Source organism: Schistocerca nitens, chromosome 1 (assembly GCF_023898315.1).
Source record: "Schistocerca nitens isolate TAMUIC-IGC-003100 chromosome 1, iqSchNite1.1, whole genome shotgun sequence".
Lineage (NCBI taxonomy): Eukaryota > Metazoa > Arthropoda > Insecta > Orthoptera > Acrididae > Schistocerca > Schistocerca nitens.
Window position 1 is genome coordinate 117,501,804 of NC_064614.1, and position 25,594 is coordinate 117,527,397.

At 42.5% G+C, this 25,594-nt stretch overlaps 1 protein-coding gene across 1 annotated transcript in view; it reads left to right on the forward strand.

Annotated features, from left to right (window-relative positions):
* The first annotated feature begins 14,513 nt into the window (after positions 1–14,513).
* LOC126242255 (mite allergen Eur m 3-like) overlaps positions 14,514–25,594 on the forward strand; it is a 34,818-nt gene continuing 23,737 nt past the window's right edge. Inside the window, exons 1-4 of the mRNA XM_049948074.1 lie at positions 14,514–14,577; positions 16,757–16,842; positions 23,254–23,342; positions 25,199–25,337. Of these exons, the coding sequence (XP_049804031.1) occupies positions 14,520–14,577; positions 16,757–16,842; positions 23,254–23,342; positions 25,199–25,337 (372 nt within the window). The 5' untranslated portion in view covers positions 14,514–14,519. The remainder of the gene's footprint in view (positions 14,578–16,756; positions 16,843–23,253; positions 23,343–25,198; positions 25,338–25,594) is intronic.

The following is a 25,594-nucleotide window of genomic DNA, read 5'->3' on the forward strand; positions in this document are numbered from 1 at the left end:
AGAATTAATTGTCCCGATGTTGACTGACCATGTGCAATAAGCCTGGAACTCCATCCCACAAACTGTACGATCGTTATTAATTTACCAGCATTTCACATTTGCAATGGCTTATCTCACGCTTACATTTAACCTGTCATCTTGCAATGTTAATCACTTAAATATGTTACCTAGACAAATATATTCCTAGAATTTCATTACTCTACATAAACTACACTCCTGGAAATGGAAAAAAGAACACATTGACACCGGTGTGTCAGACCCACCATACTTGCTCCGGACACTGCGAGAGGGCTGTACAAGCAATGATCACACGCACGGCACAGCGGACACACCAGGAACCGCGGTGTTGGCCGTCGAATGGCGCTAGCTGCGCAGCATTTGTGCACCGCCGCCGTCAGTGTCAGCCAGTTTGCCGTGGCATACGGAGCTCCATCGCAGTCTTTAACACTGGTAGCATGCCGCGACAGCGTGGACGTGAACCGTATGTGCAGTTGACGGACTTTGAGCGAGGGCGTATAGTGGGCATGCGGGAGGCCGGGTGGACGTACCGCCGAATTGCTCAACACGTGGGGCGTGAGGTCTCCACAGTACATCGATGTTGTCGCCAGTGGTCGGCGGAAGGTGCACGTGCCCGTCGACCTGGGACCGGACCGCAGCGACGTACGGATGCACGCCAAGACCGTAGGATCCTACGCAGTGCCGTAGGGGACCGCACCGCCACTTCCCAGCAAATTAGGGACACTGTTGCTCCTGGGGTATCGGCGAGGACCATTCGCAACCGTCTCCATGAAGCTGGGCTACGGTCCCGCACACCGTTAGGCCGTCTTCCGCTCACGCCCCAGCATCGTGCAGCCCGCCTCCAGTGGTGTCGCGACAGGCGTGAATGGAGGGACGAATGGAGACGTGTCGTCTTCAGCGATGAGAGTCGCTTCTGCCTTGGTGCCAATGATGGTCGTATGCGTGTTTGGCACCGTGCAGGTGACCGCCACAATCAGGACTGCATACGACCGAGGCACACAGGGCCAACACCCGGCATCATGGTGTGGGGAGCGATCTCCTACACTGGCCGTACACCACTGGTGATCGTCGAGGGGACACTGAATAGTGCACGTTACATCCAAACCGTCATCGAACCCATCGTTCTACCATTCCTAGACCGGCAAGGGAACTTGCTGTTCCAACAGGACAATGCACGTCCGCATGTATCCCGTGCCACCCAACGTGCTCTAGAAGGTGTAAGTCAACTACCCTGGCCAGCAAGATCTCCGGATCTGTCCCCCATTGAGCATGTTTGGGACTGGATGAAGCGTCGTCTCACGCGGTCTGCACGTCCAGCACGAACGCTGGTCCAACTGAGGCGCCAGGTGGAAATGGCATGGCAAGCCGTTCCACAGGACTACATCCAGCATCTCTACGATCGTCTCCATGGGAGAATAGCAGCCTGCATTGCTGCGAAAGGTGGATATACACTGTACTAGTGCCGACATTGTGCATGCTCTGTTGCCTGTGTCTATGTGCCTGTGGTTCTGTCAGTGTGATCATGTGATGTATCTGACCCCAGGAATGTGTCAATAAAGTTTCCCCTTCCTGGGACAATGAATTCACGGTGTTCTTATTTCAATTTCCAGGAGTGTATTTTCAGGTTGTTGGTTGTTTTTGGGGGAAGAGACGGGGAAGGAAGTCGGCCGTGGCCTTCCAAGGGAACCACCCCGGCATTTGCTTGGAGCGATTTAGGGAAATCACGGAAAAACCTAAATCAGGATGACCGGACGCGGGATTGAACCGTCGTCCTCCCGAATAAGTCTAGTGTGCTAGCCACTGCGCCACCTCGCTCGGTTATTTTCAGGTGTTGCGATATATATATATATATATATATATATATATATATATATATATATATATATGCTGGGGAGATTCTTACGGTCCACAACAACAGCTGCCAGTGTTAACGTAAGATACACCGGCAGGCGAAATCAGAAGAGCTAGCTGGCACAGTGCAGTGCAGTTACAGTGTAAACAAAGATGCAACTCCTCTGAGTCCCACTTGGTACGGTTTCCTCCTTACAACTGATCGTGGCGGTCGTCCAGCTTGATGCCACCCAGGACAGCGATTACACTGCCCGAGGGACCTTGAATGATCATTCGTTCATGTGTACGCTTACACACATTTTATATCTGGTCTGCTGTAAGCACGTGGTATCTAACTCGCCCTCGTGCGAATTCATAACTGAATATGCAACCTATGCGTGAGAACGCTGAAGGAATGCCTTTGATCAGATTTGGTCCCCACTCCAGCAAAGTAAAGTGACAGCGCTCAGCCCAGCCCCACCTAATGCCATACGGGCAATAATTGTTACTATTCTTTATATCAAAGGAAAATGAAATGAAATGTCGTGTGGCTAGGGCCTCCCGTCGGGTAGACCGTTCGCCTGGTGCAGGTCTTTCGATTTGACGCCACTTCAACGACCTGCGCGTCGATGGGGATGAAATGATGATGATTAGGACAACACAACACCCAGTCCCTGAGCGGAGAAAATCTCCGACCCAGCCGGGAATCAAACCCGGGACCTTAGGATTGACATTCCATCACGCTGACCACTCAGCTACCGGGGCCGGACTATATCAAAGGAATAATCACATATGTCTGTGAATAGTTGTCGCTCGTTAAAAAGTTGCGTGTAATGCATATTTAGGCACAATTATTTCTTCTTAATTGTGATTTGATTCCCTGGTGGGCAGAAAGTGAGTTGGCAGCGGTACATTCAACCTGCTCTTCAGCCAGGAGATTATGCATACTTTGGCATAATGACCATGATTTTAAAATAGTGACGAAATATGAGGATTATGGAAGACTAAAGTAATAAGTAGTACAAGTTTATATGCCAACTAGCTCCGTAGACGACGAAGAGATTGAAGAAATTTAGGATGAGATAAAAGAAATTATTCAGGTAGTGAAGGGAGACGAAAATTTAATAATCATGGGTGACTGGAATTCGAAAGTAGGAAAAGGGAGAGAAGGAAACATAGTAGGTGAATATGGATTGGGGGTAAGAAATGAAAGAGGAAGCCGTCCGGTAGAATTTTGCACAGAGCATAACTTAATCATAGCTAAAACGGTTTAAAAATCATGAAAGAAGGTTGTATACATGGAAGAGGCCTGGAGAAGCTGGAAGGTTTCAGATAGATTGTGTAATGGTAAGACAGAAATTTAGGAACCCGGTTTTAAATTGTAAGACATTTCCAGGGGCAGAGGTGGACTCTGACAAAATTTTTGGTTATGAACTGTAGATTAAAACGGAAGAAGCTGCGAAATGGTGGGAATTTAAGGAGATGGGATCTGGATAAAATGTAGGACCAGAGGCATTAGGGAACAATTGACAAGAACGGAGGGAAGAAATACAGTAGAAGAAGAATGGGTAGCTTTGAAACATGAAATTGTAAAGGCTGCAGAGGATCAATTAGGTGAAAAGACGAGGGTTAGTAGAAATCCTTGAGTAACAGAAGAGATATTAAACTTTGCTGGCGAAAGGAGAAAATATAAAAATTCAGTAAATGAAGTAGGCAAAAAGGAATACAAAAGTCTGAAAAATGAGATCGACAGAAAGTGCAAAATGGCTAAACTGGGATGTCTAGAGGACAAATGTAAGGTTGTAGAGGCATATATCACTAGGGGTAAGATAGATACTGCCTACAGGAAAATTAAAGAGAACTTTGGAGAAAAGAGAACCACTTGTATGAATATCAAGAGCTCAGATGGAGAACCAGTTCTAAGCAAAGAAGGGAAAGCAGAAAGCTGGCAGGAGTACATAGAGAGTCTATACAAGGGCGATGTACGTGAGGGCGAGATTATGGAAATGGAAGAGGACGTAGATGAAGATGAAATGGGAGATATGCTACTAAGTGAAGAGTTTGACAGAGCACTGAAAGACCTAAGTTGAAACAAGGGCCCACGAGTAGACAACATTCCATCAGAGCTACTGATAGCTTTGGAAGAGCCAGTCCTGACAAAACTCTATCATCTGGTGAGCAAGATGAATGAGACAGGCGAAATACCCTCAGACTTCAAGAAGAATATAATGATTCCAATCCCAAAGAAAGCAGGTGTTGACAGGTGTGAAAATTACCGAACTCTCAGTTTAATAAGTCGCGACTGCAAAATACTAAATCGAATTCCTTACAGACTAATGGAAAAACTGGTAGAAGCCGATCTCTGGGAGGATCAGATTTGATTCCGTAGAAATGCTGGAACACGTGAGGCAACACTGACCCTACGACTTATCTTAGGAAATATATTAAGGAAAGGCAGACCTACGTTTCTAGCATTTGTATGCTTAGAGAGAGCTTTTGACAATGTTGACTGGAGTACTCTCTTTTAATTTCTGAAGGTAGCAGGGGTCAAATACAGGGAGCGAAAGGCTATTTAAAATTTGTGCAGAAACCATATGGCAGTTATAAGAGTCGAGGGGCATGAAAGGGATTCAGTGGTTGGGAAGGGAGTGAGACGGGATTGTAACCAATCCCCGATGTTATTCAATCTGTATATTGAACACGCAGTAAAGGAAACAAAAGAAAAATTCTGAGTAGGAATTAAAACACATGGAGAAGAAATAAAAACTTTAAGGTTAGCCAATGAAATTGTAATTCTGTCAGAGACAGCAAAGGACCTGGAAGAGTAGCTGAACAGAATGGACAGTGTCTTGAAAGGAGGATATAAGATGAACATCGACAAAAGCAAAACGAGGATAATGGAATGTAGTCGAATTAAATCGGATGATGCTGAGGGAATTAGATTAGGAAATAAGACGCTTATAGTAGTAAATGGGTTTTGCTATTTGGGGAGCAAAGTAACTGCTAATGGTCGAAGTAGAGAGGATATAAAATGTAAACTGGCAATGGCAAGGGAAGTGTTTCTGAAAAAGAGAAATTTGTTAACATCAAGTATAGATTTAAGTGTCAGGAAGTCGTTTCTGAAAGTATTTGTATGGAGTGTAGCCATGTATGGAAGTGAAACATGGACGATAAACAGTTTGGACAAGAAGAGAATAGAAGCTTTCGAAATGTGGTGCTACAGAAGAATGCTGAAGATTAGATGGGTAGATCACATAACTAATGAGGAGGTATTGAATAGAATTGGGGAGAAGAGGAGTTTGTGACACAACTTGACAAGAAGAAAGGACTGGTTGGTAGAACATGTTCTGAAGCATCAAGGTATCACAAATTTAGAATTGGAGGGCAGGGTGGAGGGTAAAAATCGTAGAGGGAGACCAAGAGATAAATACACTATGCAGATTGAGAAGGATGTAGGTTGCAGTAAGTACTGGGAGATGGAGAAGCTTGCACAGGATAGAGTAGCATGGAGAGCTGCATCAAACCAGTCACAGGACTGAAGACCAGAACACAATAAAGTAATAAGGCTGGCTGAATAGTTTAACAGCAATGATAAAAATATGGCCAGAGAGCACAGCTTAAGAAACACATGACGGACTCTAAAAACACTGGAAGAACACCGAACAACGCAGATGAGACACTGACCGTTAAAGCTTTCTCTAAAACTCGGAAGGGCCTGCCCCGGGATAGTAGACGAAGGGAAAATTAGATACCAAGGTAGAGAGTAGAGTGTTGAGGATGAGAACTGAGGGCTAGTGAGAAGTGGCAGTGACAATGAGATAGGGCTGGATGTGTGTGTGTGGGGGGGGGGGGGGGGGCGAGAGGGCAGGAAGGAAAGAGTATCTGGCGGTGAGACCTGTGAATTTTAAAGGGAGAGAGAATGGGGAGCGACTGAGAGGGGACCGGAGGAGTTGTGGGAGATGGAAAGGATGGTGAGGGAGCCCCTTTGGGGGCTGGAGAGTTTCTGGTGGATTCAGCGTTGGTAGGAGGGATATATTTTTGGACGGAGTTCGTGATCTGAGAGAATGGAGGAGAATGCAGAGGGTGTGCAAGTGGAGTGTTGGTGGGAAGTGTAGCCAGAGGCGAAGCAGCGCAGCGGGATTGGAGACGACAGGGGACACAATAGAATTGTTGGAGTCGAGTTTGCAGGAGGTGTAGATTATCAGGCTGTGTTCTATGTGAGTGAGGAGTCGTGGGAATGTGATGAATTGGTATTTGGGCACAAGAGTCATCATCTAAAAAATAGGGTGCACCATACGAAAGTGCTTTATGGAACAGTAGCATTATTACGTTGTTAAAATGTCACATGTCCCCAGAACTACCTATGTATCCAACAAAATTGTCAGTATGACAGAGATATATTCTGGAATAGTAACGGTAGTACAGTAAGATCCCTATTTTTTTCATTCGCTGACGGACAATTGAAATTTTACCACACTGTCACGCACTATGTAGTTGGTAGGAAGAAATCGAAAAAGAAATTATTGTCGGAAAGTCTTACTCAGATTATAGGAAAGTCAAAACAACTTTCGGTGAAATTAAAAACAAGAGTGGTAACACTAAGAGTGCAACGAGAATTCCACTGTTGAATGCAGAGCAGAGAGCGGGTAAGTGGAAAGAGTACATTGAAGGTCTCTATGAGGGAAGATTTGTCTGATGAGATAGAAGAGGAAACAAAAGTCGATTTAGAAGAGATAAGGGACTCAGTAATAGAATCAGAATTTAAAAGAGTTTTGGAGGACATAAGATCAAATAAGGCAGATAACACTCCATCAGAATTTCTAAAATTGTTGGGAAAAGTGGCAACAGAACGGCTATTCACGTTGGTGCGTACAAAGTATGAGTCTGACGGGATACCATCTGACTTTCTGAAAATATCATCCATACTATTCCGAAGACTGGAAGAGCGGAAAAGTGCGAGCGTTGTCGCACAGTCAGCTTAACAGTTCATGCATCCAAGTTGCTAACAGAAATAATATACACAAGAATGGAAAAGGAAATTGAGGATGTATTAGATATCGATCAGTTTGGTTTTAGGAAAGGTAAAGGCACCAGAGGGACAATTCTGACGTTGAGGTTGATAATGGAAGCAAGACTAAAGAAAAAAGCAAGACACGTTAATACAATTCGTCGACCTGGAAAAGGGTTCGACAATGTTCAAAATTCTGAGAAAAATAGGGGTGAGATATATGGAGAGACGGGTAATATGCGATATGTTCAAGAGCCAAGAGGGAATAATGAAAGCAAGAATGAAGAGCTCGAATTAAAAAGATTGTAAGGCAGAGATGTAATCTTTCGCCCCTATTGTTCAAACTCTACATCGAAGAAGCAATGATGGAAGCAAAAGAAAGGTTCAGGAGTGGCATTAAAATTCAAGATGAAAGGATATCAATGATACGATTCGCTGATGACACTGCCATCTTGAGTGAAAGTGAAGAATAATTACATGATCTGCTGAATGGGATGAACAATAATAAGTACAGAATATGGATTGAAAGTAAATCGAAGAAAGACGAAAGTAATGAGAAGTAGCAGTATTGAGAACAGTGAGAAACTTAACATTCGGCATTGTTGGTCACGAAGCAGACGAATTTCAGAAAGTCTATTACCTTGGCAGCAAAATAGCCACAGATAGACGGAGAAAGGAGGACATCAAAGGCAGACTAGCACTGGCAAAAAGGACATTCCTGGCCAAGAGAAACCTACTAATATCAAACATAGGTCTTAATTTGCGGAACAAATTTCTGAGAATGTACTTTTGGAGCATAGCATTGCATGGTAGTGAAACATGGACTGTGGGAAAACTGGAACAGAAGAGAATGGAAGCGTTTGAGATGTGGTGCTTGTAACGAGTTATCCTCCTCTAGCATTACTTTTCTTCAACAGCAGTTGTCGATACCAGTATAATTTTTTCGAATTTTGGACAGATGAGTATTATCTCAGTTGCTTTTCTGAAAACTTCCATATAATTTTATACACAGTATGTTACATTTGAAGCTAAAGTTTATGAAAATCAATTACTTTATAAAATATTTTAGTCTCGATGTTATAATCGATAAATACTAGTTTTGAATGTACAGTTAAAATAATTTTTTAGAAGCATTTGAAATTACGAACTACGGGCAAACTCAAAAGTTCTATTATTAATTGCGCAATACTGTCCTGGTTCCTATGTTTATTTCTGGATTCATTTATGAAATAATAATTGAAATTAATAATGTAATGGAACTAGTGGTAAGTCATTTGTTAATAAAAATTGTAAACGCATTGTAATATGGTTATTTCCGCAGAGTGAGAGAGTCGTAAGCATGCCTCTGATGTGATCGGATGTATTTTTGTATTTTGTGCGAACAATGTGAAAAATCAAAAGACTGTGTGATATACTAAAATGTGAGAAAGTAGATTTACGTAAAAACAAAATTCTGCAACAACAATCTTCAAATTTATTTAAATCAATCCAACCGTGAGGATCTAAAATGTGACATTTTCAGGCTCAAGAATCAGACACCTAGACAGGAAGAACTGGAGTCAGCTCAGTATGACAAGCTAAGTAAACTAGAAAGTTTATTGTAATCTTCGCTCCTCTCAAATTTTTCATAAAAGACTTTACTTATTGTGGACAATAGCTGCAAGCAGGAAGGATGGGGGAGGGGGGGAGGATTACATGCTGCAGACGAATGTTGAAAATTAGGTGGACTGATAAGGTAAGGAATGAGGAGGTTTAGCGCAGAACCGGAGAGGAAAGGAATATGTGGAAAAAAACTGGCAAGGAGAAGGGACAGGATGGTAGGACATCTGTTAAAGACATCGGGGAATGAGTTCCATGATACTAGAACGAGCTGTAGAGGGCAAAAACTGTAGAGGAAGACAGATATTGAAATACATCCAGCAAATAATTGAGATCGTAGGCTGCAAGGACTACTCTGAGATGAAGAGGTTGGCACAGGAGAGAAATTCATGATGAGCCGCATCAAACCAGTTAGAAGACTGATGACCTAAAAAAAGAAATGCAGCTGTTGTTGAAAGCACTTTCACGTCATGCAACTTATATTTTAGATGATGGCCGCTAACAACCAGGTTGTGCACAAACATGCGTGGCATACAATTTATAACGCAACAACAAAGTTGTATCGCGATCTGTTACTATAAGTAAGTTTACGTCTGTGCAACGGTAGCTGCATCTAATTGACTTTAACGTTGTTGTTACTTTAGTATGGTGCGTTGTAATGTTTTTTGATGCACTCGAGGACGGACAGTGCGCGAAATTAGTAGTGCAAGTAAAATATTTAAATTCACAAGCTGCGACATGGTCGCGAATTGAACAGTGACCCGAATACAGAATAAATTTCCTTTACTTCACGCCTATGGTCACAATGTTTTTGTCCTCAAACTACAGTTCATTCGTACTTGTAAACACAAAGAACTCTTGAAATCTGATGTTTCCAGACAACCATACGAGATGTGGTTGCAGGAAACAAGAAAAGATGAAGTTGAATCGGCCATTACGTTTGGAGGGAGATATTATGCCACCAGTCTGTGTTTAAAAATTTTAAAATTCCTTTACTTCACGTCTATGGTCACAAATTTTTTGTCATCAGGCTACCGGTTTCTGTCTACAATGACCATCTTCAGATCTGTTTTATAAAAACATGTCCCGGCTCCAGTATATTAGGACACGTTTTTATAAAACAGATCTGAAGATCATCATTATAGACCGAAACCGGTAGCCTGATGACCAAAAATTTGTGAGCGTAGACGTGAAATAAAGGAATTTTAAAATTTTTAAACACAGACTGGTGGCATAATATCTCGCTTCAAATGTAATAGGCGATTCAACTTCATCTTTTTTCTTGTTTCCTGCAACCACATCTGGTATGGTTGTCTCGAAACACCAGATTTCAAGAGTTCTTTGTGTTTACATGTACCAAAGAACTTTTGATTTCAGTTATCATTACTGGCGCCCGTGGTGGTCTGGTACTGGATGTCTCTGGTTCTAATCCAGATAGTGGTGAGAATTTTTTCTGTTCCTATCCATCCAGGGCGAACACAGTTGTACTTACGCTTCTGTCATATTACGTTCTGTATATATGCCTTTAATTTTCATTAGTAAAGAGCTATCAAACAAAGTAATAAAAATTTGAAGAAATATGTTATATTTGTCGTTCAAGTTGTATACAATGGAGACATCTTGTCACGGGTGACCTACGAGATTGGCTTTAAATACTTACAGTGGAAGTGGACTCATATCTTTAATTGTTTTTTCACTACTTTGGTGTACGAATTTGCTATGATGCCATTAAATATTATTATCTGTGCGTGATGATATGAGGGACCAGAACCTATTTTCTTCCCAATGTGACCCACAGCCAGAGAACTATTACTGGAGATGTCTACGAGGGTACTGTTGTTTCGATGAACTCTAGTGGGGAACTCTACTGTCTGTACAAGTTTGTAAGATTCAAGTAAATCCATTGATACTCTTTTCTCTGGAGAACCTTCCGACTTCATGTCTTTCTAACCTTACATAATGTTTACAATGCTTTGATGCACCAATTCGTTTGAATGAATGATTATATTTGACATAAATGGTCATTCCTCCATTCTGTAACGAACTCCTTACAGAGAAATCAGATAAGATATCCACCCATAGGAGACCTTAAGACCCTCCTCTAAAGAAATGATAGTCTGAGATACTAATAATATCAGCATAGAAATTCTCTACACTATCTCTAATTCCCCAAATCTTTTGATGAAATATGCTTCCTGCATCTTCTCATCTCCATTTAGCATTTATTGAACCAACTTTAAGACTATTCCCAGCTTCTCCCACTGTCACTACCTAATCCTGTTTAAAACCCTTACACAAAACCCCAAGTCCTCCATCACCTTATAGGGCACAGCATTTGTTTTAAAAATACTGACGACTTGGTACTCCTCACCCATGTCTCCTGCAACAGTGGGGCTACACCGTGCCCGTGACTGCTGCCTAACAGCCATAGAAGCAGAATTCTCCTGTTTCAAACGCTGCTGTCTTAGGCTCCTAACAAAACAGGCTGCCTCTTGCATCTTTCGTGCTCCTAAGACTACTGGAAGCCTTTCTCCATATGACTGACAGCTGGCTAGACCTATTCTCAGCATTCAAAATGAAACTAACAGAACGTATTTGCTTCCCATTGGCCTTGCTGTCATATGGCCATTTCATATTTCTTCAGACTTTCCCGCCGTCTCCACGTCTAGTCTGTGATCCAATAAGCGTGACATATTCTTACCTCCTTTCCACCATCAGTCTGTTCCTGCTACAAGTCCGGCAGCCCAAGGAGAGAGCCTCGCTAGATACCCCACTAGCTTCCCCACTACGTTCACCCCAGTGAAACCACATGCTACGCAACTTCCAACACGTCTCACAAGTCACTAACCTATAACGATTCGCACTCACGGTCGAATTTTACAATATCTTCCTTGAACTACTAGTAGAATACATGGAACTTTCCGTACAGAAACACACGCTGTCAATCACCAGTTAAAAATTACTGGAAATAACCTGAAAGTTACATATAATAAAGAAATATGTTTTTTCTGTTACTATTTATTTTTATTTTATGGTCTTCATTGGACCATTCTAGTCAGTTATACAAACAATTTTCTCATACAATTCTGTGTTTTGAAGCTTTATATACGTTTCAGCAGGATAATGCACGACCGCATGTTGCAGGTCCTGTGTGGGCCTTTCTGGACACAGAAAATATTCGACTGCTGCCCTGGCCACCACATTCTACAGATCTCTCACCAATTGAAAACGTCTGGTCAATGGTGGCCGAGCAACTGGCTCGTCACAATACGCCAGTCACTACTTTTGATGAACCGTGGTATCGTGTTGAAGCTGCATGGACAGCTGTACCTGTACACGCCATCCAAGCTCCGTTTGACTCAATGCCCAGGCGTATCAAGGCCGTTATTACGGCCAGAGGTGGTTGTTCTCGGTACATTACATGTCAGTTCTAGTATAATATATCTGTCCAATCAATACCCGTTTATCATTTGCATTTCTTCTTGGTGTAGCAATTTAATTTTCTGCCTTGTGGCCGTTAGTGTTCTGGTTGCCTGGCCTGGCCACTAACGTAATTTCAGACAGCGTTCATTCCTCATCTGTTGTCGCTGTCTAACATGGTGTGTAATTTTGACAGCTAATAAATACGTCATTTTGGATTATTACATTCGTAACCTTTTGTGTTTGGGTTCTCATCTACTGATTGATGGCAAGCAAGTCGTTGTGTCAGTCCGTCCTTGGCTGTCCCCTGGTTGAGTTCCGATGGAGCGAGTATAGTTGGGCTCACCACCTGTCTCACCTACGTGAACGAGGGCAGACCGGCCTCCCTGGAGACCTCTGAGTGCCGTTGTCTTTATTATCTTTCCCCACCGGTGTTCAATTATCCGTTTTTAGCTATTTAAGGCTATATATATATATATATATATATATATATATATATATATATATATATATATTAATTGGAAAAATTAATTTTGGGCTTTAGCCTTGCAACCTCTTCTTAAAATTATCTTTCAAGCTTAAACATTGCGGCATTCTGCCTTTAAAAGATTATGGTAATCTATTTTAAAATTTTGAAATTTAATTGTGGCCTTCAGCCATTTGTATTGCACCTTGCATATGTTTGTTCTATCTGCTTTGCCTTGAGGCTTTCCACCTAGCTGTGATATATGTTTTTTTTAATTATGTTATTTGCTATTTTAATTGGATTTTTGTCTTGTTGATTTTTAAGATTTCTTGTTTGGATGCCTTCAGCGTGAAAGAGCTGCATTTGGTAAAGGTTCGGCCATGTGCCGCTTTGGCTGTAAATGTCTTATTAAATTACAATAAATTACAATTAGAAGGTCTTCAGTGACTGAAATGTACTGAAAGAAACTACTAAATGGTTCAAATGGCTCTGAGCACTATGGGACTTAACATCTGTGGTCATCAGTCCCCTAGAACTTAGAACTACTTAAACCTAACTAACCTAAGAACATCACACACATCCATGCCCGAGGCAGGACTCGAACCTGCGACCGTAGCGGTCACGCGGTTCCAGACTGACGCCCCTAGAACCGCACGGCCACACCCGCCGGCCACTAAACAGTTGAAACAGAACTTGTCCAGCGGTGATCTGTATTTGCAGTCATTCTGTAACAAGCAGGGCTTTGCAAAATAGATAAAGTTGTTGTGGACTGGCAAGACAGCCAATCCTCAATGGACGGGAGACCGAAAGGCACGCGTTTAAGCTCACGCAGGATGGCGTGAGGTCTGGAACAGGACAAGTACTGAAGACTAGCAAATAAAGTACGTAGCTTCTGGAATACTTAACTTTAATCCATAATTGGTGAACATCGGCCTGACTGTACATGCATCACAAGGTAAATAGCAATTGATAGTGGTGCCTTGCTAGGTCGTAGCAAATGACGTAGCTGAAGGCTATGCTAACTATCGTCTCGGCAATTGAGAGCGTAATTTGTCAGTGAACCATCGCTAGCAAAGTCGGCTGTACAACTGGGACGAGTGCTAGGCCGTCTCTCTAGACCTGCCGTGTGGCGGCGCTCGGTCTGCAATCACTGACAGTGGCGACACGCGGGTCCGACGTATACTACCGGACCGCGGCCGATTTAAAGGCTACCACCTAGCAAGTGTGATGTCTGGCGGTGACACCACAAAAGTAACAAGATGCTCTTTAACCTGACTGGCATCTCTATGAGTTACAGTTCAATAGTTTTACAATGAGATGCGCATTTCGAGATGCATCACGACTTGATTCCCCAAAAAGTTAGTTTTTGAATTATCTGTTTTTAGTTTTGAGCTCGAACGGGTGGTGCATCGTCTTTAATAAATGATCAGACTTTCGCAGCTACTTCTTGTTATATTGCCCCGGAGGAGCTTTTTCGCATTCGTCAAGCGGTGACTGCATGATTGACAAAAAAATCGTTCAATGGGCTCCAAGCACTATGGGACTAAACATCTGAGGTCATAAGTCCCCTACACTTAGAACTACTTAAACCTAACTAACCTAAGGACAGCACACACATCCATGCCCGAGGCAGGATTCGAACCTGCGACCGTAGCAGCAGCGCGGTTCCAGACTGAAGCGCCTAGAACCGCTCGGCCACAGCGGCCAGCGCATGATTGACAATCTGACATTTCTCCAGCACCATTGGATGGCGTTCTCAAATAATTATCTTCCGTCGATGGTCGTGGACGGTGTTATCTGTCAGTAACAGCGTAATCACAGGGAAGCATTACGGCAGTGTTACGATCTCAGTTAAACATGGAAAGGGGAATCACTGGCTGTCTGTAGGACTGGCTAATTAATCTGATAACAGAACAAAACGATGAACGCTGTTTTCAACCGATGGACGTTGATATCATACGTCATAACGACCTCTCGAAATCTTAATTACTCGAGCTAATAATTACACATTGGGTTGGTCGCACGAGAACTTTGTCAGACCCTTGTAACAATCAATTAACAGTGATAACAGCGTTAATGGAGAATTATTGCCATTTGTTGCTATCCAGCTACGATGGTTGTCGTTATAAAAGACGCTGTGTGTGTGTGTGTGTCTGTTGTAGGCGCATTAAAGACACCATGCTGCAGACAGCGTTGCTTCTGTTGCTCCTGACAGCGTCCGTGAGGTGCGCCCCAGGTGAGATCTGCGTCTGTTTATATACTGCGTGACTACACGCTGCGACTAACTCTTAATGGGAATGGAAAAGAATCGTTTCTTTATTCTGCCGTATATTAATGTATCTTTAATTGACGTATGGGGCGTGAAGAATCAAGTGGAGATCGAAGAGGGAGGAAGAGTGGTGAAGGTTGTCATGGCGGCAGTCATTCCCTCCCTCCACCACCCCACCCCACCCACGCATATAAAATCATTTTAATAATACGTTCACGATTTTATTTATATTTTCTCCGATTATCTTAGCGAAGTTTCGGAGAATAAAGTACCATGAAAGCTAAGGACATCAGGAAGTTACAGGTCGTGTTTAGCGCAGGATAGCCGCTCGCCTGAGCGCCTACTCATGCGGATAGGCGTTCAAACATGTGACTTTACTGATTTGGGTGACTGTATAGTACAATAAACCATTGTAGTCGAACGGGCTTGAATTTCAGTATCTATATTCACTGACGTGACATAAGGCATGGTACAACAGTATACACATATGCAGATGGTAGTCGTATCGACTACACAAGGTGTAAAAGCGCAGTGCATTGACGGATCAATCATTTGTACTCAGGTGATTCATGTAAAAAGGTTTTCCACATAATTATGACCGCACGACGGCAATTAACAGACTGAACGCGGAATAGTAGTTGCAGCTAGACATATGGGATGCTCCATTTCGAAAATCGTTGGAGAATTCAATATTCCGAGATGCGGAGCGTCAAGAATGTGCCGAGTGTCAAACATTTATGCATTACCTACCACCAAGGACTACCAAGATGGTTGACTGGTTAAATTGAGGAGGAGACCAAACAGCGAGGTCATTGGTCCCATCGGAGTAGGGAAGGACGGGGAAGGAAGTCGGCCTTGCCCTTTTCAGAGGAACCATCCCGCGCATTTGCCAGAAGCGATTTAGGGGAATCACGGAAAACCTAAATCAGGATGGCCAGACACGGATTTGAACCGTCGTGGTCCCGAATGCCAGTCAAGTGTCCTAACCACTTCGCCAGTAACGACCGAGTGTATCTGCGTTTGCATAAAGTTGCCAGTGCTAACAGACAAGCAACACTCTGTGAAACAACCTTAGAAATGAATGTGAGACGTACGACGAACGTATTCGTTAGGACAGTGCGACGAAATTTGGTGGTGATGGGATATGGCTACCGACGACATACGCGTGTGCCTTTTCTAACAGCACAACATCGCCTGCAGTGTCTCTCCTGCTCTCATCACCATTTAGATTGGACCCTAGACGTCTGGAAAACCGTGGTCTGGTCAGATGAGTCAAGATTTCAGTTGGTAAAAGCTGATTTTAGGGTTCGAGTATGGCGAATACGCCACGAAGCTATGGACCCAAGTTGTCAACAACACACTGCGCAAGCTGGTGGTGGCTCCATAATGGTGTGGTCTGTCTTTACTTGGAATGTACTGAGTCCGCTGGTCCAATTCAATCGTTCGTTGACTGAAAATGATTATGTTAGGCTGGTTGGAGACGATCTGTAGCCATTCATGTAGGTCATGTTCCCAAACGAGCATGTAATTTTTATCGTTGATAATGCCCCTTGTGAGAGGACTGCAGTTGTTCGCGATTGATTTTAAGAACATTCTGGACAATTCTAGGGAATGGTCTGACCCACCCAGATTACCCGAAATGGAACCCATCGAACATTTATGGGACATAATCGAGTGGTCAAATCGTGTAAAAAATCCCGCACAGGCACCACTTGAGCTATTATGAAGGGCTGTAGAGGCAGCATGGCTCAATATTTCTTCAGGAGCGTCCAACGACTTGTTGAATCCATGCCACGTTGAGTTGCTTCAGTCGGCGGAGCAAAAGGAGGTTCGACACAACAGTAGGAGTTATCCCACAACTTTTTTCACTCCAGTGTAAAGTGAGTGGCTCACGGATATAGATGAAGGTTTTGAAAAAAGTTGGATTCCGATGATCGTGAATATGTCCAGATATCTTACTATGTGGAGCACTGAAAGCAGCGCCTAGGGAAGAACTTTTAAATGGCAGTCTCACTACCGAGACATAGTAATCTATACAAATATACACTTAAATAACGCAGAATAAATATTCAGCCTTTGTAATGTACATTAGCGGGTGTGATATCATTGTACGAAACACACATAGTAAATGTACGATCTGTTGCAGGTGGCGCAGAGCAGCGGAAGGTTTCGGTACTTCAGGGACGCATAGTCAATGGCGAAGAAGCAGAACCAGGGGAGTTCCCTCATATGGTGAGTACTGGTACCTAAATAGCCAGAAAAATACATAACGGATGTCAACTAAACGCACTAAAAGAGGAAGTCCATATGGTGCCGACCAGGTATCCATTACATTACAAAATTGCTATTGCTACTAATAATTATTTTAATACGTTACAACTTACCGGAAACACTCTGCTCATTAATTTGTCATAAAGGAATAAACGAGTCTTCAGATACCTGTAGCTATAAGTCTTTAACAGCAAAAATTCTTTGTAACTTCAATATCTGTCGCCATGTTTGTGTGCGCTGAAGAATGGAACCGAATGTGTGTAGCAAAATAACTGGAAACCATCGGTAAAGTCTGATATCGAACACAATCGAATCACGGTAGGCCAAAGTTCAAGGGACCAGAAATTATGCCTAGCTTACAGAAGTTTCTCACATATAGAGCTTCAGAAGGAGCTTCTATTACTTTTAGAGGTTTTTCTTAAAATAGAACTCCCAGCTGCTTGTCTCTTGAGGAGAGTTAAGAAGAGAACAAGTATGGAAAGAGCATGCGATGAATTGAGAAATTGTGTACACTGCTACACCGTCGGACGGCCGAGGTCCTATTATTTGCTCGGCAGAATCTCTTGGACTTAAGGTAAGTAAAAATAAATTCAGCCAACAGATGGAGATGCTAAGCATAGAAACGCCGTTAGTGTCAGGCTATATGGCAGCAAGACGGAACAAACGCCAACTAGAGTCATCCAAATGACAGAGAGGCACACATCACGCTTCGTAACAGGTCAGTGGAAGGCCTGGCCAAGAAGCCACTAGTCGCGCAGCGTTCCAGAGAAAACGTCGAGTATAACATAAATAAATCTGCTGACCACTCTGATGCAACAGGACGACCTATAAAGTGGAAGAGTCATGCGATTAACACTGGCGAGAGTGATGTGAGATTATACTGAAAATATTGTAAGAAAATTACTTAGAGGAGCTGGAGAACTTACTCTTGAGAACAACATTTCGAATTCGCTATCGTGGAGTAGGGAACCAGTGACCAATAGGCTGTGATAACATCACTGACTACAGGTGTTTTGTAGAGGTCTAGGGCGTGCCTTGCAGTATGACTTGCGGTTCACTACCCTTAGTATGGTTGCGGGTTTAAGATGGTGACCCAGCATGGAAACAATACTGGTTGAATAATCCCTTTACATTATAATAAGGAGGATAGAGAAGAAAATACTGGGAAGCGGACAGTTCCCATTGTGACTTAGGCGGCCTCTGCCAGTGAGGTGTGCGAAGTATTGTTTACTAATACGTAGATGGTATTACTTAAACTACTTTGATAATTGACATAGGCTAAATTTTAAATAAGACAAATCCAGACAAAAATGGCATTATCTAATAATAACAAAGAAATCTAATGTCCCATACAATTATGCCAACAAACGTGTTATAAGACAAATTTATACTTCACTATACTAACCAGTGGCACATAGGCCTAACACTCATGTAATTTAGATGATAGAGCGACATGAATAACAAAGTTAATAGAAAAATATCACATATGGGTATTTACTGTCCTATAAAAGGTCCATTCGAAATATTTTATTCAGCCCTCACATACGTGAAATCTCCTACATTAAGGGACAGTTGGTAACCCTGTTACTGGGCTCGTTTGGTAAACCCAAAAGCTTTACGCACACGAACAACAAACTTCAGTTGCAGACGTTACACACAGATTTTTAATATTTAAATTCCGATAGCGTACGTTCCATAAAAGTCGGGCAACATTACACATCTTCTCACATTTGTCTCGCGAAATGACGGCAAGGAAAAAATCAGAGAAAGCTCATTGTCCTCAGTCATCAGACTTCTTACTTGTCTGATGCCACGCACTACGAATTCCTCACCCGTGCCAATCTTTTAATCTCATTGTCAGAGTAGCATCTGTAACTGACGTCCACAATTATTTGCTAGGTGTACTCCAATCTCTGTCTTCCTCTACAGTTGTACCTTTAAAGCTTCCTCTAGTGGCATGGAAGTTGTTCCTGATGTCATAACAGATGTTCAGTCATCCTGTTCATTCCTGTAATCAGTGTTTTCCACATATTCCTTTCTCCGTCGATTCTGCAGAAAACCTCCTAATTCCTTACCTCATCAGTTCACCTAACATTCAACGTTCTTCTGAAGCACCACATCTCATATGTTTAGATTCTCTTCTGTTCTGGTTTTCCCACAGACCATGTTTCAATACCATACAATGCTGTCCGCCAAACGCAATTTCTCAGAAATTTCATTCTCAAGTTAAAGCCTATGTGTGACACTTTAGATTTCTCTTGGCCAGGAATGCCCTTTCTGTCAGTGATAGTCTGCTTTTGATGTCCTCCTACGCTCCGTCCGTCATTGATTATTTTACTGCCTAGGTAACAGAATTCCAGTTTCTCGCTGTTTTCATTTCTGCTATTTCTCATTAGTTTCGTCTTTCTTCGATTTACTGTAAGTCCATATTCCGTACTCAGTCCACTGTTCATTCCAATCAGCAGATCTTAGAATTCTTCTTCACGTTCACTGGACGTAACAATGTCATCAACTAATCTTATAATCGCTATCCTTTCACCTTGAATTTTACTTCGACTCTTAAAACTTCCTTTAATTTCCACCACTGCTTTTTCGATGTATAGATTGAATAGTAGGAGCGAAAGACTATATACTTATCATTAGACTCTTCTTAGTCCGAGCACTTCGTTCTTGTTCTTCCATTCTTATTGGTCCCTCTTGGTTCTTGTACATCCCCTTAACTTAACCCTATTTTCCCAGAATTTCGAACATCTTGCACTGTTTTACATTTTCGAACGCTTTTCCCAGTTCAACAAATCCTATGAATGTGTCTTGGTTTTTTTTTTTTGTAGTCTCACTTCAGCTATCAACAGCAACGTCGGAATTGCGTCTCTGGTGCCTTTATCTTTCTTGAGGCCAAACTGATCATTTTTTAACGGGTCCTCAATTTACTTTTGCATTCTTCAGTATATTATTGTTGTCGGAAATTTCGATGCACTAATTGTTTAGCTGATTGTGAGTCAGTTCTCACAATTGTCAGCTCTTGCAGTCTTCGGAATTCTGTGGATGATGTTTTTCCTAAAGTCTGATGATATATCGCTAGTCTCATAACTTCTACACAACAAAGTGACTTGTCGTTTTGTTGCCACTTCCCCAAATGATTTTAGAAATTTCGATGGAATGTTATCTATCCGTTTTGCATTGTTTGAGCTTAGGCGTCCCAAAGCTCTTTTGCATTCTATTTTGATTACTGGATCTCATATCTCCTACTAGTGGATTCCTATTCCTTTTTCTATAACGACGTCACACGAGCCTTCGCTCTCATAGGAGCTTTCAGTGTACTCTCTCCATCTATCCGCTCTGTCCTCTGCATTTAACAGTGAATCACCATTGTACTCTTAATGCAATCTCCCTTGCTTTTAATTTCACCGAAGGCTGTTTTGACTTTACTACGGTCACTTCCTCTCACAATAATTTCTTTTCCGATTTTTTGCATTTTTGATCCAGTCATTTCACCTTAGCTTCGGTGCACTTCCTATTCATTTCATTCTTAACTGACGTGTATATGTGTATTTCTAAATTTTCCTTAACATTTTTGTACTTACGTCTTTGGTCAATCAACGCAGGTATTTCTTCTGTTACCCCTGGTTTCTTAACAGGTACGTTCCTTATACCTATGTTTTCCTTTCCAAGTTCCGTGATTACCGTTTTTAGAGATTTTCATTCCTCTTCAACTTAACTACCTACTGAGCTATTCATTATCGCAGTATCTATTCCATCAGATAATTTTCAGCGTATATCGTCAATACCTAGTACTACCGTATCCCACTTCATTGCATTTTGATTTTTCCTCAGTAATCTCTTAAACTTCAGCCTATTCTTCGTCGCTACTGCATTGTGATCTGAGTCTATCTGCTGCTGGGTACGCCTTACAATCCAGTATCTCATTTCCGAATCTCTGTCTGACCATGATGTAATCTAACTGAAATCTTCCCGTAGCACTCGGCTTTTTCAAAGTATACCTCCTCCTCTTGTGATTCTTGAACAGAGTATTCGCTATAGCTAGCTGAAATTTGTTACAGAACTCAATTAGTCTTTCTCGTTTCTCCTTCCTTGTCCCAAGTCCATATTCCCCTGTAACCTCTTCTTCTACTCCTGTCCCTACATCTGCATTCTAGTCTCCCATGACTATAAGATTTTCCTCCCCCTTTACATACTGTATTACCCTTTCAATGTCCTCATACACTTTCTCTATCTCTTCATCTTAAGCTTGCGACGTCAGCATGTATAGCTGAACTATCGTTGACGGTGTTGGTTTGCTGTCGATTCTGATAAGAACAACCCTGTCACTGAACTGTTCACAGTAACACACTCTCTGTCCTACCTTCCTATTCACAACGAATCCCACTATTGCTATAACATTTTCTGCTGCTGTTGATATTACCCTATACTCATCTGACCAGAAATCCTTGTGTTCTTTCTATTTCACTTCACTGACCCCTACTGTATCTAGACTGAGCCTTTGCATTTCCCTTTTCAGATTTTCTAGTTTCTCTACCAAGTTAAAGCTTCTGACATTCCACGCCCTGACTCGTAGAACGTTATCCTTCCGTTGATTATTCAGTGTTTTTCTCAAGGTAACCTCCCTCTTGGCAGTCCCCTTCCGGAGATCCGAATGGGGGACTATTCCGGAATCTTTTGTCAGTGGAGAGATCATCTTCACATTTCTTTAATTACAGGCCACATGTGCTGTAGACACACGTTACGTGTCTTTAATGCAGTGGTTTCCATTGCCTTCTGCATCCTCATGGCGCTGATCACCGCTGATTCTCCCACCTTTAGGGTCGGTTTTCCACCCCTAAGACAAGAGAGTGCGCTGAACCTCTGTCCGCTCCTCCGCCCTCTTTGACAAGGCCGTTGGCAGAATGAGGCTGACCTCTTATGCCGGAAGTCTTCGGCCGCCAATGCTGATTATTTATCAAAATTTAACCAGGGACCGAAAATGTGTTTGATCATGAATCAAAGACGTTACCCCTAGACTACCAGTGCAAATACATCTATGTATCGACAAAAAGTATAGAGTGGTCAACACAAAATTAATGAAACTGAAATGTCTTACCAATGCAGTAGCTAGGAAAGGTGAAACGTTTAACGACAGAATCCAGAAAGTTGAGCTACATATTGATCAAAAAACCAAAAAAGATCAGAAAACCAAAAAAAGTCATTGCAAGGCTAATGGATAAGCTCAATTATAACAGTACAATAGATATGGCTGTTGTGTCCCATCGCCAACAGTAGTTTCAGCATGTATGTAAATCGTCTACTGTTTCAAGCCTCGTTTAGTTAATGACAACATGACGATAAAAAATAAAGTTACCAAGACATGGAAGGCTACTCTCCATAAATTACAGTTGCTGAAATAAGGACATTGCAACGAGATCATTTTGTCTTGGAAATATTGAAACCAGTAACTGAAAGTCTGAAAAAGTTCTTACACACCACAGATTAAAGCAGAAGAGGTGGAGAAGAAGATGAAGGAAGCATTACTACCAATTCTTTTAACCATCACAGTGATGGTGAGCTAGACAGAACGTACAGGTTCAGCAAGGATAAACCATATGTCTTAGGTAAGCACCTTATATGTTTCACTGTGCATCCAATGCAGGCTGGGAGTAAGAAATCTGAAAGAAAACCTGGTTTTTTGAATCTAATATTGTTAAAAAATGCGAACCGAACCAAGTGTTCAACGAAAGAGATAAAAAATGTATGATGACGGATATACGAATAAAAGGCTCAAAGAATTTATGTTAATTTTTGCGGATAGCACTTAATACTTTAGATACCTATTCTGTTCTTTTTTTTTTTTTTTTCATTGTCACCTCCCCCTTAGCAGTCTCATCCCAGAGATCCGGCAGTTTCTCACCCCAAGGGCAAGAGAGTGTCCTTAACGTGTTTCCGCGCCTCCTGCCTCTTTGACAAGGCCGTTGGTAGAATGATGTTGACTTCTTAGGTCGGAAGTCTTCGGCCGCCATTGCTGCGGTGTTCAAACACGGGACAAGGTCGTTTAGATTACTAGTCAAAGACGCTGCCCCTCGCCCAGGAGTGGATCTTGAACTCATTCGGAGGTTTATACACGGTCGTTCCTCCAACACACTAGCTATGAAAAGAACAGGGAAGTTACAAGTGATAGTTTCAAAGGAAGTTCTCTACGCCACTTACCGTAACATGGATTGCCTGGTACATATGCAGATGCTGAAGACATCCGTCTACAACCTGCACAATAAATCTGTTCCTAGCGACAAAGTGGTGGCTATTGAAATTTAACACGATTATTTATTCGACGTTTCTTATGTCTGTAGCAACTGGGAGGGACCGCAATACTTTGCGTTTCAGGTGCTGCTGCAGTGGAATGGCGCTAAGCGGTGCGGCGCCTCCATCTTGAACGAGCAGTGGGCACTCACGTCAGCTAGCTGCGTTTACATGTGAGTAGCTCCGTGTGTGACACACGTTCTAATGACCGAATCGTGAAGGGATTGACAAAGAAAAAAATGATCAGACATCTTGGTAAGTATTTTGACAAGTAGAGCCTGGGAATCTGGATGGAGACATACAGCGCTTGACACTTTCGCCAGGCCAATATGAGGTCGCGGGCATCAAGGAACTGCTGATTTCAAGTTGGCTGATTCCGAACTGTGTGTAAAAAAGCGACGCGGTCACGTACCATCTGCAAGCAGGAAGCCCCAACGCAATATAAGGAGGTCACCAATTGACGAGCAGGGCAAAGTTTAACAGTTCGAGAGCTCCTGCTAGGAGACGAGCCTTGGTTGTCCAGAAAATATGTAAGTGATAGAATCTGTCCAAGTAGGCTTTTGCACTAAGAAAGAGTTGCATTCTTGCTGCACGTACCTCTGGACAGTGGGTGGTTAGTCTATCGTGGCGTAGTTGCACCTATGACTGATTGTCACAGTGAGACGTGCAACGGAACCTGAGGGTTGGATCTGAGCAATAAGAAACTGGCTCCTTTTGATGATTCAAGTCAAACTGATGGGCCAGGGAAGCTATTTGTTCTATCAATTTGAGTATCTAGTAAGCCTCGTCAATAATCTACCCTTATTGAAATTATTTGAGCAATAAGGAACTGGCTCCTTTTCGTGATAAGCCAGGGAAGCTATTTGTTCTAGTAATTTGAGTACCTGGTAAGCCTCGTCTATCACAACGTACGCTCATGTAAATTATGGGTCAAATGGCTCTGAGCACTATGGGACTCAACTGCTGAGGTCATTAGTCCCCTAGAACTTAGAACTAGTTAAACCTAACTAACCTAAGGACATCACAAACATCCATGCCCTAGGCAGGATTCGAACCTGCGACCGTAGCGGTCTTGCGGTTCCAGACTGCAGCGCCTTTAACCGCACGGCCACTTCGGCCGGCTGTAAATTATGACCCAGTGTCTGTGCCCTTCGACATGTTCATGTAAACTGGGGAAGAAGCAATAAAATCAGACCAAGGTACCTTCCCAGATGCTCGTTTCTCCATTTCCACAGCTACATCTACATGGATACTCTGCAAATCATACTTAAGTGTCTGGCAGAGGGTTCATCGAACCACCTTTACAATGCTCTATTATTTCAATCTCGTATAGCGCATCGTAGAAAACTAACACCTATATCGTTCCGTTGCGAGCTTTGTTTCCCTTATTTTATTGTTATTTTCTTTCTGCCTATGTAGGTCGGTGTCAACATGCCATGCACCCATGTTTTCTATCTTCTATGCAGTTTTCTGGGGCATTTATGTCCCACTACATACTAATTATGAAACCAGAAGAATAACTGAGGTGTGTAGAAATGATTCAAAACAATGTTTATGATGATTTTCCTTTAACTAAGGCACTGTGACACCTATAGATACACACCGCCCCATTTGATTTCTCACAGCCTTCTAAATATCCACCCAATGATCCGTAATACTCTCTCCAGCTTCAAAAAGGCAACTCGGTAAATGCCAGCACTAGACAGATATGAGATACAGACGTCCCATCGCCCAAAAATGCAAATTATTTCAGTGGGACACACGTATCTCATAAACCACGCTAGAGTCAATGTTAGCAGCCGTAGGAAGGCGAGACCACATCAACTATAATATGACCAAACCGAGCTAAAAATAATCTGTGTTGTTCAAACGAGCATTCGCGTTACAGACAGCTTAACTTTTAGTTACTGCCTAATATAACACATCTCTCTAAGCACTGTCCACCTGAAAATAGTCCTAGCTAACAGTAACAGTTGGCACCTAGTTCTCTTCTGCAAAGATGTGACGCAACCTCGATTTCTTTTGGCAGCACCTACGGCACCTATGAAGCGTTGTCTGGTACCATCAACCTGAACGAGGGGGGCACGAGACACGCGGTGACGGAGATTCATAGCCATCTGGGTTACAATCCTGATGATTCCTGGCTCAACGACATCGCTGTTTTCAAGGTAAGCATAAAAAGTCTTTGGTAGTCTGCTTACATATCGAGAGAGGTCAGTAATATTGGACAACACTTCAACTGCACAGATTTAAAAATTAAATACACAAATAAGACCGGGAATTATGGAAAACTGAGAAAGCGGCGTTCACCTACCATTGGAAACAGCTGACAGGAGGACAGTGGAACTATTGAAAGGACTCCAGAAGAACGGAAGACGTAAGAAACAGCCCCGAGCAGGGTTGAAAACACACCAACATAATGAAA